This window comes from Dreissena polymorpha, chromosome 1, assembly GCF_020536995.1.
Source record: "Dreissena polymorpha isolate Duluth1 chromosome 1, UMN_Dpol_1.0, whole genome shotgun sequence".
In the NCBI taxonomy this organism is placed as follows: Eukaryota; Metazoa; Mollusca; class Bivalvia; order Myida; family Dreissenidae; genus Dreissena; species Dreissena polymorpha.
The window spans coordinates 111,232,884-111,247,134 of NC_068355.1; the positions used below are offsets into that span (position 1 = coordinate 111,232,884).

A 14,251-nucleotide genomic window follows, 5' to 3' on the forward strand; every position below is an offset into this window, starting at 1 on the left:
AAGCTTTTTACCAGCAAAATCATACCATCATAAAAATACCTGTAACTGAGTGAAACTGCTAATAAATAAAATGTTATTATTACTTTTCCTCTATGACTCCAACTAGATAAACAAGTTTTTAATTGCTGTTAATATATATAGATTATCTTGTAACAGATTAATTGATATGAATGAGTTATATAATTTATATATACTATAACTTCTGAAGACATCTTGCAGTTTCCCAGGTCCCTAAATATAATTTAATACACAATGGTTAATAAACAACCATTTAGAGTTGTGATTATGGTGTTATCCTAAGTTGCCTTATAGCCATATTATCGAATAGAAAGATATTGTTAATAAGCCAATACAGAATTACTGTGATTCTTACATGTTATTGTTTGTCTTTAGGAAGATGGAACATGTATCATTTAATAAATACTATTAGTTCATATACTGTTAAATCATTACTTTTCATGGGAATAAGCTTTTGTTTACCAATTCGCAAATTTAACACCAAAACACCAGAAATTGATCAACGCAAGTTCCTCTTTTTATTAAATTCTGAATTTCATGAATTTATGTTTTCTCCAACATTTCTTTTTTTTATATTAAAAGTTCATGCCAACAAATATAAATGATTTTACAGTATGCAACAAATATTAAACTTGTTTTTCAGTGTCCCAGTCCACCTACGACTGCAGTTTTGAGACTGGAATGTGCACGTGGACTCAAGACAGGAGCGATAACTTTGACTGGACTCGAGCCCAGAGTCCAACTGGTACCCAGGTGACTGGACCCATCGTGGATCACACACTGGGAACCAGTAAGCACTTGCTTAGTTTACAGAGTAATGAGCCTCTTTCTGTGAAAACAAGGCTTGAGGAAATGTCGCCCAAGATTATCCTGGTCAGGGATAAATCAGGGCCAGGACGATGCTTAATTTTTACCTCTACTTGATTTTTGTTTGGGAAGACTTCCTTAAAACAAATAATTTCTCAAAAGCGAAGTGTCCTCCCTGATTAGCCTGTTAAGACTGAACAGGATTATCCGACATGACAATTTTTGCACATCTATTAATTATAGTTTTCACAAATCGTTTGAAGAAACCAGAATTCTCTTGTTTAGCTGCAAGGGTGGTGCGGTAGTCGAGTGGTAACACACTGGTCTACCATTCCAGAGGTTCCCGGTTGAATTCCTGGCCGGGGCACTGGAAAATTTAAGAAATGCTTCGTTTCCCACCCAACTAGAGATGTACTGGTATGATACCCAGGTAATTCTCGCGTGTATTGGTGCTATACACTGAGCATGTAAAAGAACCAAGGGATCTATTCGCAAAGAGCTAGGGTATCGCATCCGAATTCCTTGTATCTCAATACTGTCTCTTCTGCTTGCTGTCTCTTCAGAAAAAAACAAAGGACCCCATTTGAAATAAGTGCTTGCACTTTCATGGGTTATCGTTGACTGAAAGGTCAAAAGAAATACATACAAGGGTTATGTCAAACAAGAAATATCTTTAAAAAAGATATATGGCGTTGATAGTTAAATGAATGAGATCAAGGATTGCGAATGTCTTTTTCTGTGCAGTTCTTAGCTGCATCACACGCAGTATGGGATGTTAGGCTGAGTTTTTGCGGCTTATTTTACATTATTACATATTGCTGGTCATAAACCTATAGATACAAAACAGAAAACCAAAGAAGAATGGAAGTGAAATTAAAACATATGAGTCAACCTGCCACACGCGAAGTATCCGTATTTATAGGCGCGTTCTTCGAAACAAATCTGTTTTAGTGGTTTGTCGGGCATTGCTATTTGATTTGATTATTAATAGTATCAAGAATCATCGCGCTCATGCTTAATACATTAGTCAATATGGTGGAATAATTATTGTTAAATTAATCAAATATAATATGTATCATTGTATTGTTGAAAACACATTAAGAATCTATTATTGACATACCATAATTATATTGCTGAATATCTTCATTTAACATATTTCTGGTCTAAAGAAAATCCCAGGTCACCTAGTTCATGGATAGCGTCTTTATTATATAACGATTATTTTACTGGCCGCAAACTCCGGTGATGACCTGTATATAAACTCTGACATTCACACACTTGCCGCGAATTGACCCGATACCTCGCGGGTTGAAATGCAATGCATTAAAGTGAGGCCTCTCTTCCACTGCTCTTTATACTTTTACATGTTAACATGTTGACAGGAATATGGAAGTAAGTACTTAATATGAGAACATAGCCTTTAAGTATAAACGCTTTTGCGCTGACAATCCTCTGAAAATAAAAGATGCACGCACAAACTGTATTGATGTCGAGAATTGAGTGTAAAGCTGTTCTATCTATTCAGCCTTTTCATTAGACATTAAATTGTTTTATGCAGTAAAACCGTGTTACAAAGACGCGGATATGTTTCCAATGTTCTGGTGGTATACTCTAATCAGCCAATGGAATAAATGAAGTGTATTCATTTGTACCTAGCCGCAGGAAATTTTATTTGAATTTTATTGGACACTTACAAAGGTCAGGTAAGGTGAAAAGGTGGCTTAATACAGCTATGCTGAAAAAATGTTATGGAGGAATCAGTATGGATCTATTAAGTTGCTGAGAGATGATGGCAAATATTTCAATGGATTATGCATGTACTTTTCAAGCAGACAAGGTATTTAAAGCAGATGTTACCATGACATTTTTTACAAACAATGTTTTACATTGATGAATCTTACTGCATGGTGGTTTCCTTTTTTCACATGGGTATGCAGGCACTTTAATGTTAATATTTTGTGGTTGAAATGACTCCTCTGTTTAAAAATTCCACATAATTTGTATAATTATGCTCCCCCAAAATATATTTTGGGGGGAGCATATGGTCGCCGCTTCGTCTGTCCGTCCGTGTGTCTGTCTGTGCACAATTTTTGTCCGGGCTATTTCTCAGCAACTAATGACCAAAATTCAATGAAACTTTATGGGAAGCTTCACTACCAAGAGGAGATGTGCATATTATCAGGGGGTTCTGGTCGGATTATTTTTTACAGAGTTATGGCCCTTTGAAATTTTCTATAGACGAGTTAACGCGTGACGTCACACGCACCTGCAAAGTTTAGACTCCGCCCACTGGTTGGCAAAAGAGGTGCAATTTGTATAAGCGCATATAGAGAAGGTTGACGAAATCTTTTAATGATAATCATGCACAATATCGAATATAATTTTACTAATTATGTCTGAATAAAACATTAGCATGCAAGGAAATGCATCTTTGGAACGATTTTATTGTTTTTATTATTATTTGTTTTTACTGACAACGAACTCGGGAGTGGAACACAATCTAAGAGCTCGGTATGTGGTTAAACAAAAATCTCTCTATTTGGCACTTCATCGCGACCATTTTTAGTTAAAAACTTCTCAGAAATTAAAATTCTTTTAGAATGAATTAAATTTAATGAACGAAAACAAATAAGGATAAAAACAAACAACGAATAGGTCAATTGTATGTACGCGACATAGGGTAACTGATTTGAACCTTTATGTGTCTGGAAAAACTTACCTTCTTACACATTCAATAAATTCTTTTATTTAATGTAATTGTTTTATTTTATTGTTCACACTAATTTTGGCACTCTTTGTTGCAGCATTTATATCCCGGTGTATAATTGCACCTTTGTTATCACAAACCGATTATCTCGTTATGATCGGATACTGTCCAGACAATTACAAAGAAAACATGGTGTCATAAACCCAGGGACCTACACTTGGACCCCTGCATAAACCACATGTTGCAGACGAGTGTCTGGTCAGTAAACATAAGTCACGATACCTCTATGTCATCTCTTGGCATATTGAGCAATCATTTAAGCCACATTTTAAAGCTAAAAATACTGATAAGTTAATTTTTTATGAAATATTTTAACAAAAATGAAGACATTTGTCGGAAATGTATTAACGGGAACGAGTGTATATATTTATTAGCCAGTTAAACTTAATAATACATTGTTTAATAACTATACATTTAAATATTGTGCAATTTTACTGCTATGCAATTAAGGTATTTAACGGGTACCGGCAAAAGTTAACTCCGCTATTATGTGTAAAGATTGTACATTACTGCAGGGTCCGAAACACGATCATGAACATAAGCAGTCACAAAAGGGGCCGTTAGATAAATTAAATATACGCATCTATCATAAAATGCTATATTTTTATCACTCCTTATTACTAATAGAGATTTCAATATACATGCAAAGACAGTTACATTTGGGTAATTAATATGCAGGGTTTTTCCGTTTGTATGGTAAATTGAATTTATATTCATTCAATGTAAACGAAACGTAAATTCATTCAATGTAAAAGAAAATTACCACAATATTTAAAAATAGTACTGTATTCCGCTTTTTAGGGCTTTTTTTATAATTGATTAAATGCACCTCTGACTCTATTGATCGCTGATGAAATAAAACACTATCCACACCACTTAAAATTATAATACAATTAAAATATGTTTTATTAGTGTTTAAATATAATTTATTCAAGTCTTATTATCAGAAAGAATACGGCTAATTTATTGTTTTGTTTTGTGGAATTGTCAGTATTAAGTCTTCCGATCACGTTTACTCTATGCTAATAACTACTTCGTATTTTTATGAAGAGGAAATTTTACTTGTGAATATACATTTATTTGGTACTAAATATGCTATATTTGCACTTTTTTTTTAAAGAGTTTTAATGTTTATTTCGTATTTATTATCAATTTATTGACTAAACAAAAGCCCTTTATACATGTTTTACGTTACTGTAACCAGTGTTTTTGCCAACCAGTCAGTGCGCATGCGCGGAAAATCCCGAATGTAAACAATAACAATTAACTCGTCTATAAAAAAATTCTTGTCCCCCCAACTACTGTGCCCTCAAGATGTTTCCTTTTATCTGAATATATAGTGCAATATTGTGACAAAAAAAATCTTTGGGGAGTATCACCCGTCTCCGATGGTTTCATGTTTGATAAAAGCTTTGCAATCTTATTTTTCCTTAAAAAGAAACAAAGGGTGATGATTTCTCTTCCTTTTAACAGATATCCTTGTTTTGTCCTCAAAAATAGTTTCACAAATTATTCTTAACACTAACAGGCTTTATCTGTAGAAAATAGCACAGTTTTGTTGAAGCCTGTTTTAGTTGGCTGATGTATTTGTTCTCCCCTGGAGTGGTTAAAAAATCACACCCATGGTCTAAAAATAGATAATAAAAAAAGATAAAAACGCATTCTTACAGACCTCTTTCATTTAAAACTGGATGTAATGCATGTGCGTAAAGTGTTGTCATAGATTTGTCTGTGCAATTTAGGGACAGACCTTTGTTGGCTGACTGGATTTCTGTTTAAAAGAGACTTCCTTGAAGAAAAATAATAAATAAAAATTAATGCAGAAAGTTTTGTCCTGATAAGCCACTGCAGACTGCACAGGCTAATCTGGGATGACAATTTACACACATGCATTAACTCTTTCAGTGCTGGACCCGAATTTTTGAAGGCCTTTGCAAACAGTTTGGATCCAGATGAGACACCACAGAATGTGGCGTCTCATCAGGATCCCAACTGTTTGCTATTCTGATAGTATTCTTTGAAAAAAAATCAAAGAAAATGCTAATTTTAGAAATGCAGCAGACAACATTTTAACAGAAGACAAATTTCCCAACATGCAAAGGGTTAAGCCCATTATTTGCAGAACAATACTCATATATGTTCAGGTAACGGTTGGTACATGTATGTGGAGAGCTCGTCACAACGGCTGCCCAACAGCAAGGCTCGCCTGGTGTCAGCCATTGTGCCCACTCAGACTGCCTACTGCCTCCAGTTCTATTACCACATGTATGGACCAAATGTCAACGCCCTAAACATATACAAGCAGGTAATAAAATGTGGATGTAAGGATTTAAATTAAATTGGTTAACCCTGCCTGGCTTTGATATCATTTTGACTCAGGTCTGAAGTCCCTTAAAATATTAATTTATATGAATGATCTTTATTACTAGGTTCAAGTTTTAAAGGCTTCATTTCCAATGCGAAGATGCTGGTGGGCAGCAAACAGTATAAAACCTGAACAGACTGCTAGATTCTCTGAGTAGGAAAGGGTTGACAATCTTATATAATCAGAGATGCGAAATAGATTTTTATGATGGTAATAAGGTCCCCAAAACTGCATGTGAGTGTCATTGATTACCATAACTTGTCAAAAGTACACGTATCATAAACCCAAACACAAATTGTCATGAAAATTTATTATTTTATTGATAAATATATTTGTATGGTCAAATACAAACAAATTAAGGTATCTGTCCAAACTGTGTCCCGCATGACAGTTTCTATAAACTGAGAACAGTTGTATGTATGAAGCAATAAAAAGGATGCTATGGTATTTACTATGAAAATCAGGTAATGAGGTCAGTTAGTAATAAGGGAAATATATATTACAATACAAAAATATGAGCCACACCTGTATAAAAAAAAGGTTTAATGTATGTGTGTAAAGACTGTGTGCACTCTGCTTTTATGATATTTTCTGTTTAAAGAAAGTATCTCCTTAGCAAATATCCATTTAAGAAAGAAAGTGTTGTCCCTGATAAGCCTGCGCTGACTGCACAGGCTATTCTGGAGCAACACTTTACAAACATGCATTAAACCCCTTTTCACAGAGCACGGCTCATATTGTTTTTCTGACATCCTTCTGATTGATGCAGGTCGGTAGCAACCTTGGAAGTGCGGTTTGGACGAGGGTTGGGACTCAAGGCAACCAATGGAATCTAGGACAGACAGATCTCCCGGCCTCCGCCTCTACATACAACATTGTGTTTGAGGGCGTGGGTGGGCCTGGTTACCGCGGAGATATCGCCCTTGACGACATCAGGGTGTTACCAGGATCTTGCTCTTACAGTGGTTTGCATCATTTTTTATTGACTGTTTGTGGTTTATATTGTTATAGAGATGAGTAAAAGAGGTATAGATTACGGTCTTGTAGTAATTTTAGAGCTTATATGATTAAACAGACATTTTGTTTTTACCATTAACAAAATATTTGTTTGATATAAAGAAGTAGTGTTACTAGTATCTTCGCTAAATGAGGCTTAATAGGGCCTTTTGTTTTTAAGATATGCATTATTAATTCGAATTCATAAGAGTTTAATAACATAATGAATCAACATTTAAAAGCTTACTCCTAAGACTGAGTGTTTTGTTTTACCAATTAACTTTCAATTTCTTGCCAGCTGGCATACCCTGCACGTTTGACAATGGACCATGTGGCTGGAAGCAGAGTCGCGCAGATGACTTTGACTGGGTTCAGAGGTCAGGTAGCACACCTACAGCCATGACGGGACCCACTAACGATCATACAACTAACACTAATACGGGTGAGTCAATGAAGAACAAAGGCGAGCTGATTTTTATATGTGCATGAACATAAAAACACAGCTATAAAACAGGAAAGTTTCTGGAAATACTTCTTGGAACTGCAAGCTTACAGGCAGCAATACTTTTATGTATAATATTTGTTACATTCATTGAAACCTGCAGTAACCATATCTTATCAGCTCTTTGTGCAAACAAACATAAATAAATGACGTAAAAATATGAGTTCCTTGATGTCTGTGGCAAGGCAATTATAGGTTTATTGTTTATGAAATTACATTTTTTTATTGTGGTAAATCAATTGCAAACTTTACTATTTTACCACATTTTCATAAGAAAAAACAGATATTTAATAACAGACAATTTAACTGGACAATTATATATATATGAGATTATTGGTGATTTTCCTAAGCAGCATTTTGGATGAGGATTTTACATCATAAAATATATTCCGGTCAGAAAATTGTATTGATGAGGACTTTGTAAAAATTTTTGGATACAAACTTATCAAAATATTATGCAAGTATGTACATTTTTTCCACTTCAGGTTCGTACATGTACATAGAGTCCAGTGCCCCACAGAGGCCTGGACAGAAGGCTTGGCTGGTCAGCGACTATGCCTCGGGCAACGTTACACAGTGCATGACCTTCTACTACAGCATGTATGGCGCAAACATTGGCACACTTAACCTGTACATAATGACGGGTGTTGCATTGCCATCCACTCCAGTGTTCTCAAAGTCTGGTAACCAAGGCAACATGTGGATCATGGGTCAGGCCACTCTCCAGTCCCCGCAGACATACCGGGTAATATTCAGTGATACAAATGACAAATTGCTTTATTGTGATGATGAGATGCTGATGATTGATTGTTTTATTGTGATAATGAGGTGCTGATGATTACTTGCTTGATTGTGATGGTAAGGTGCTGATGATAACTTGCTTGATTGTGATGGTGAGGTGCTGATGATTACTTGCTTTATTGTAATGGTGAGGTGCTGATGATTACTTGCTTGATTTTGATGGAGAGGTGCTGATGATTACTTGCTTGATTTTGATGGAGATGTGCTGATGATTACTTGCTTTATAGTGATGGTGATGTGCTGATGATTACTTGCTTTATTGTAATGGTGAGGTGCTGGTGATTACTTGCTTGATTTTTATGGAGAGGTGCTGATGATTACTTGCTTGATTTTGATGGAGATTTGCTGATGATTACTTGCTTTATAGTGATGGTGATGTGCTGATGATTACTTGCTTTATTGTAATGGTGAGGTGCTGGTGATTACTTGCTTAATTTTGATGGAGAGGTGCTGATGATTACTTGCTTTATAGTGATGGAGATGTGCTGATGATTACTTGCTTTATAGTGATGGTGATGAGCTGATGATTATTTGCTTTATTGTAATGGTGAGGTGCTGGTGATTACTTGCTTAATTTTGATGGAGAGGTGCTGATGATTACTTGCTTTATAGTGATGGAGAGGTGCTGATGATTACTTGCTTTATTGTAATGGTGAGTTGCTAATGATAACTTGCTTTATTGTGATGGTGAGGTGCTGATGATTACTTGCTTTATAGTGATGGAGAGGTGCTGATGATTACTTGCTTGATTTTTATGGAGAGGTGCTGATGATTACTTGCTTGATTTTGATGGAGAGGTGCTGATGATTACTTGCTTTATAGTGATGGTGAGGTGCTGATGAGTAATGAATTCTTTTAAAATGGTAAGACATGGGGATGTTGATGATTACATGTAGTTAGTTACATATGTTTGATAGTACATCTCAGCAAAAAACTAATTGGTGATAGTGAGACTCAGCCCACCTGATTTAACTCTTTTCGTGTGTTTTTTTTAGGTAGAAGATGGAACAATCTTCTGGCTGTACAAATATTTTAACCAACTTTCACATTGTTCCTTGCTGGAATAAAACTCGCAATTTGTCTTCTTATATTGTATGTGCCATAAAACCACTAAATGTTTTCCTGCAGGTGGTGTTTGAAGGAGTCATAGGCAACGGTTACCAAGCGGATATCGCCATTGATGATGTGTCCCTAGCCCCAGGAGCTTGCCCATTGCCAGGTGGGAGGATGTTTTCATCTCATTTAGATTTTATAGTTTTTTCTCTGAGAGTTTACCGGTATTCAATGGTGTTACTGTAATAATCTTTTATGATAATGTCATATATTTTTTTAAGTTGTATTGAGTTTTGTTCTAATTACATACACGAACAAAAGTGTGAAACAGTCTCAAAACCTGTTGTGACGATTCCTTATTTATTTATTTTTAAATTACGGAATTATTATGCTATGAATTATTTGTATTTCTTATATTCTTATTGTGTGCAATCTGTGTTTTGTCTGAAAAGACATATTGAAAATAGATCGTTCAACAAACATAGACAAAAAACTTGTCTACCATACAAGTAATGTTTGTTTTTTCACTTTATATGTACTTTTCCATTAAAAAAACTTTATATGAACTTTTCAATGCATCAAAATACAATCGTTTTTTGTTTCCAGGAAATTGTAATTTCGAGAAGGGACTATGCTCATGGACAAACCTAGCAGCTGTGGATGATTTTGATTGGATAATAGGTCAAGGAAACACCCCATCAGCACTCACTGGTCCGGCCAATGACCACACACTGGGAACTGCAATTGGTAGGATCACTGTATAGCTATTTTTGTACACATGGGCTTCGCTTAGCGAAAACAGGATTAATGCATAAGCGAGTGTCATTGCATGTGTTGTCCGCCAGTACTAATCAAAACAACATTTTGATTGTCTGCTTTTATGGCATGTTTCGTTTAAAGGAAATCTCTTCTTAGCAATAATTTAGTTTATGCATAAAGTGTTGTCTTGATTATAAGCCTGTGCAGACAACACAGGCTAATCTCGGATGATACTTCAAGTACTTGCATTAATCCATGTTGTCCCTGAATAAGGCTCATATATTTTAAGATAGAGAGAAATTCTCCTTAAACAAACTGTGATGATGAATTCCCATATGGCATCACCCTTTTGTGCATCTATATTACAACATTTATTACCTCTTAAGCATAAAGGTCTGCGTAAGAACAAAATGCAATACAATTGTTAACAAAATATCACTTATGCTATACATGAGTAAGAAAATTATGAATGTTAAATAATGCTAATAGTATAGAAATATGCAAATAACAATACATTTTAAGTTTGAATTCATGTTTTTATTTAATGCCATTCAATTGTATTTTTATCAATAGAAATCGATAGTAAAATCAATAAATTGTTTCAAATTTGGTTAGACTTGATATATAATTTATATTTCTATAAATTATCTGGTATCTGGTACATTCCAGGACACTATGTGTTTATTGAGGCCTCAGCCCCTAGAGTGCCTGGCAACCGAGCGGATCTACAGAGTCCAGTGTTTCAACCCTCAGGCCCACGTTGCATCAACTTCTGGGCTAACATGCACGGGGCGGATGTAGGAACCCTGCGAGTTAACCTGGTTCCTGCCAACAAAACTGCTGGGGGAAATATGGCCACAATCTGGGAGTTAAGCCAGACAGACAAGGGCGTGGCCTGGTTCCAGGGTGCAGCCCCCTTTAACAGTCTTGTCCCTTACTATGTAAGGATTCTGAGTTTTTTTCATTTAATACATAGAGGATATTTGTTGGACTTGGTGGAATATCGATTTAAATTCATGAGTGATCATATAAAATAATATTTTCACGAGTGGTGCAGCCAGGAGTGAAAATTTATTTTTTCTATGATCACGAGTGAAATAAAATCGATATTCCACCAAATCCAACACAATGCAGAGTAGTTGCCCCTGAGGGTCATAATAGGGAGACCAAAGATATCTAAAAATAGTTGCAGTAAAACAATGAAAATTATCAATAACTTCACTGCTATTTTTCACTGGTTGAAACAGTGAAATTTTATTTTTAAATAATCTTTATGTTCTTATAAACAGCAATGCAGAGTAGTCGCCCATGGTAAAATTGTCTTTGATTGAGGGTAACAATGGGGAAACCAAAGATATCTAAAAACATTTCCAGTAAAACAATTAATTTATTGATAATTTTCACTGTTATTTTTCACTGTTTGAAACAGTATAATATCAGTTTTAATTAACTGATATTTCTCTATAAACCATTGGAAAGCATAAAATAACTTGTATTATTAATGATGAAACAACAACAATTAGGCTTTAAGAATTCTACTTACTTTTTGCCTTCTTCGAAATATAAAATATGTTTAAATCATGTTGTTATACGTTTTAGATCGTGTTTGAAGCAGTGCGAGGGAAAGGTTACCTCGGTGACATTGCGCTTGACGATATCTCATTCACCAATGCCCAGTGTTTTATAACACCTCCTGAAGCCTCCACTCCCTACTCCATGTCCACATTCTTCCCCTCGGCTGGGACGACCATTATACCTACAGGTTTGCTTTTTTTGAACTCTTTCCTGCTCCAAATCGAGTCCAAATGGCTTTTTGCAACCAGCAAAAAATCAGAGCAGCCTGCGAGTTACATGCAGTCTGTTCAGGTGTTATGCTGTTTGCTGCTCATTATCATATTTTCATTATCATAGGGTTGGAAGTTAAGCCTTAAAAAATTGAATCTATTCAGTAAGCTTTTTAATTAAATATGATTTTCTTAGATACAAAAAAATGTATATATTAGAGGTAATGGGCTAATTAAAAATTCAAAATGTTAGGACTTTTTTATGATATAAGGGGAGTGGTTGTAGTTTTAGTGTTATTCTTTATTTTGACAATTTAAAACATACAAATCAAAGCTCCAATGTAACAAGTATTCTTAATGGTGATTATTTAATTTGGGGATTAAGTTAATAGACCTAAGAATTATGTTAATTGGCTTGGACTGTATGTTGGATACTATTTTCATATACTTCAATTATTTTTTGTTTATGAGGAAACATAAATAAATGATTTTTGCTAATGCATGCTTCAAAAAAGATTTGCTTGTCAAAAAGACATTAATGTTTCAAGCATATTTGCCTCAATCAACAATTTGTGGAAAAAAACGTGCGTAAATTATATAATTATAATTGTCAGACTTGTGTTACTCAAATGTTTACTTTTTATCTAAACACGAAAATTTGCTGTTTCAGTTTATTAGTAATAGCAAAAATCTTAAAACTTTCCGGACAAGGACATACGAGTATTCTGAAAATATTTTTTTGTGGGAAAAAGGGGCAAGATGCATGTGCAAAAAGTGTAACTCGATTGAGCCAGTAGAGTTTGCACATACTAATCAGGAAACACTTTCCACTTTCATTGTATGTTCATTTTAAAGGAATTCTCTTTTTACTGAACATAAAATTTACAGGGAAAGTGGAACAACACTCTATGCACATGCATATATTCTTGTTTTCCCAGAGTACAGTATTATTTAATTTTTTTTACTGCATTTCCAGTTGCCCCATCTCTGCTGGACTGCACATTTGAGACCGATACATGTCGCTGGACTCAGAGCCGAACAGACCAATTTGATTGGACAAGAAACACGGGTACTACCTCTACCGCCCTAACTGGACCTACCGTCGATCACACACTTGGCACTGGTGAGTCTTTAAATCTGACTTCAAGAAAATGGTTTTCATCATAAATATTCATTTGTATTGAGATGAACATTCAGTCATACATAAATTTGTCATCAGATAATTGATAAGACAGGGTCAGGATTTGTTCTTTAGTATCAAGTATTGTGTACTGGTTCAACAGGAGAGAGTCAAGAATCTCTGGAAGTCTTAGGCTTTCAATGCATTCAGCTGAATTAAAAATGACTTCCTGTGAGAAAACTGGGGCTGGCTTAGGGATAAGCTTTTGGAAAGAAGAGACTTTCTTTAAACAAAAAACAACAACAGGAAACGGCAAAATGTTGTGTCTTATTTGTCTGTGCAGACCGCATATGCAGTAAACCTCATTTTCCTCAAATGTTTCAACTGGTTGATCCCTCCTACAGGCACAGGGCATTACATGTTTATTGAGACCTCCTCACCACGGCAACCAAACGACACTGCCCGCCTGGAGAGTCCGTTAGTTCCACCAAAAGGCAATGCCCAGTGCATACGATTCTGGTACCACATGTATGGGCCAGACATCAACACGCTGAATGTGTACACTATGATCAACAATGTTCTGAGCAGACCAGTTTGGTCTCGCACAGGAACCGTGGACAATCAGTGGCATTTCCAGGCTGTGGACCTCACAACTACCGGCGGAACTGTGTTCAAGGTGACCTACTTAGTTCAAGCTTATTAATTGCATCAAAAGCCTAAGGCTTATTTAAAGGCTAGCTACTAGTCCATATCCTTGCTAAAAACAGTAATTGGTGTCTAAGGCAGAGATCTCAAGAATGCTCCCACAGTGGTGATCAAACTGTGACCTCCATGTTGCTAGACGCACACCATTTCCACTAGCCACAGCTAAAGATGACCTATTTATTATGTTGGTGTTTTTTTGTTCCTTCTGTAAAAGATAAAGAATTGAATGGTTTTGGAGCGATGGCGTTGTGCATTGTTTAGTTGGACTGGTGAAGAAGAGATTGTAGAATGGACGCTAGGAACATTGTAGTGAATGTGGCTTCCATAGTGTGGTCTCTGGTTAGACCTCTGCTTGTTCTTGATGATTGGTCTCAAGGTATTTAGGTCTCTTGTAAGCATCACAAATGTAATAGGTTTAAAATAAAATAAAAAATAAGCATCAATTTAATTTTTGAGTTTAAAAGGTATTTCATTAGATTATCTTTTTTTTCATACAATAACACCAATGATTGGTAGTACCAAGGATTCCAATGATGATTTGGGGAAATTTTCTGTTCCACATGTCTAGATAGAT

General features: G+C 35.5%; 1 protein-coding gene across 1 annotated transcript in view; it reads left to right on the forward strand.

Annotated features, from left to right (window-relative positions):
* LOC127844445 (MAM and LDL-receptor class A domain-containing protein 1-like) overlaps window positions 1-14,251 on the forward strand; it is a 146,457-nt gene that overhangs the window by 73,054 nt on the left and 59,152 nt on the right. The window contains exons 76-86 of the mRNA XM_052374653.1: window positions 662-808; window positions 5,737-5,897; window positions 6,727-6,922; window positions 7,252-7,395; window positions 7,941-8,200; window positions 9,385-9,475; window positions 9,916-10,056; window positions 10,738-11,009; window positions 11,668-11,830; window positions 12,829-12,975; window positions 13,377-13,648. Coding sequence (XP_052230613.1) covers window positions 662-808; window positions 5,737-5,897; window positions 6,727-6,922; window positions 7,252-7,395; window positions 7,941-8,200; window positions 9,385-9,475; window positions 9,916-10,056; window positions 10,738-11,009; window positions 11,668-11,830; window positions 12,829-12,975; window positions 13,377-13,648 — 1,994 coding nt within the window. The remainder of the gene's footprint in view (window positions 1-661; window positions 809-5,736; window positions 5,898-6,726; window positions 6,923-7,251; window positions 7,396-7,940; window positions 8,201-9,384; window positions 9,476-9,915; window positions 10,057-10,737; window positions 11,010-11,667; window positions 11,831-12,828; window positions 12,976-13,376; window positions 13,649-14,251) is intronic.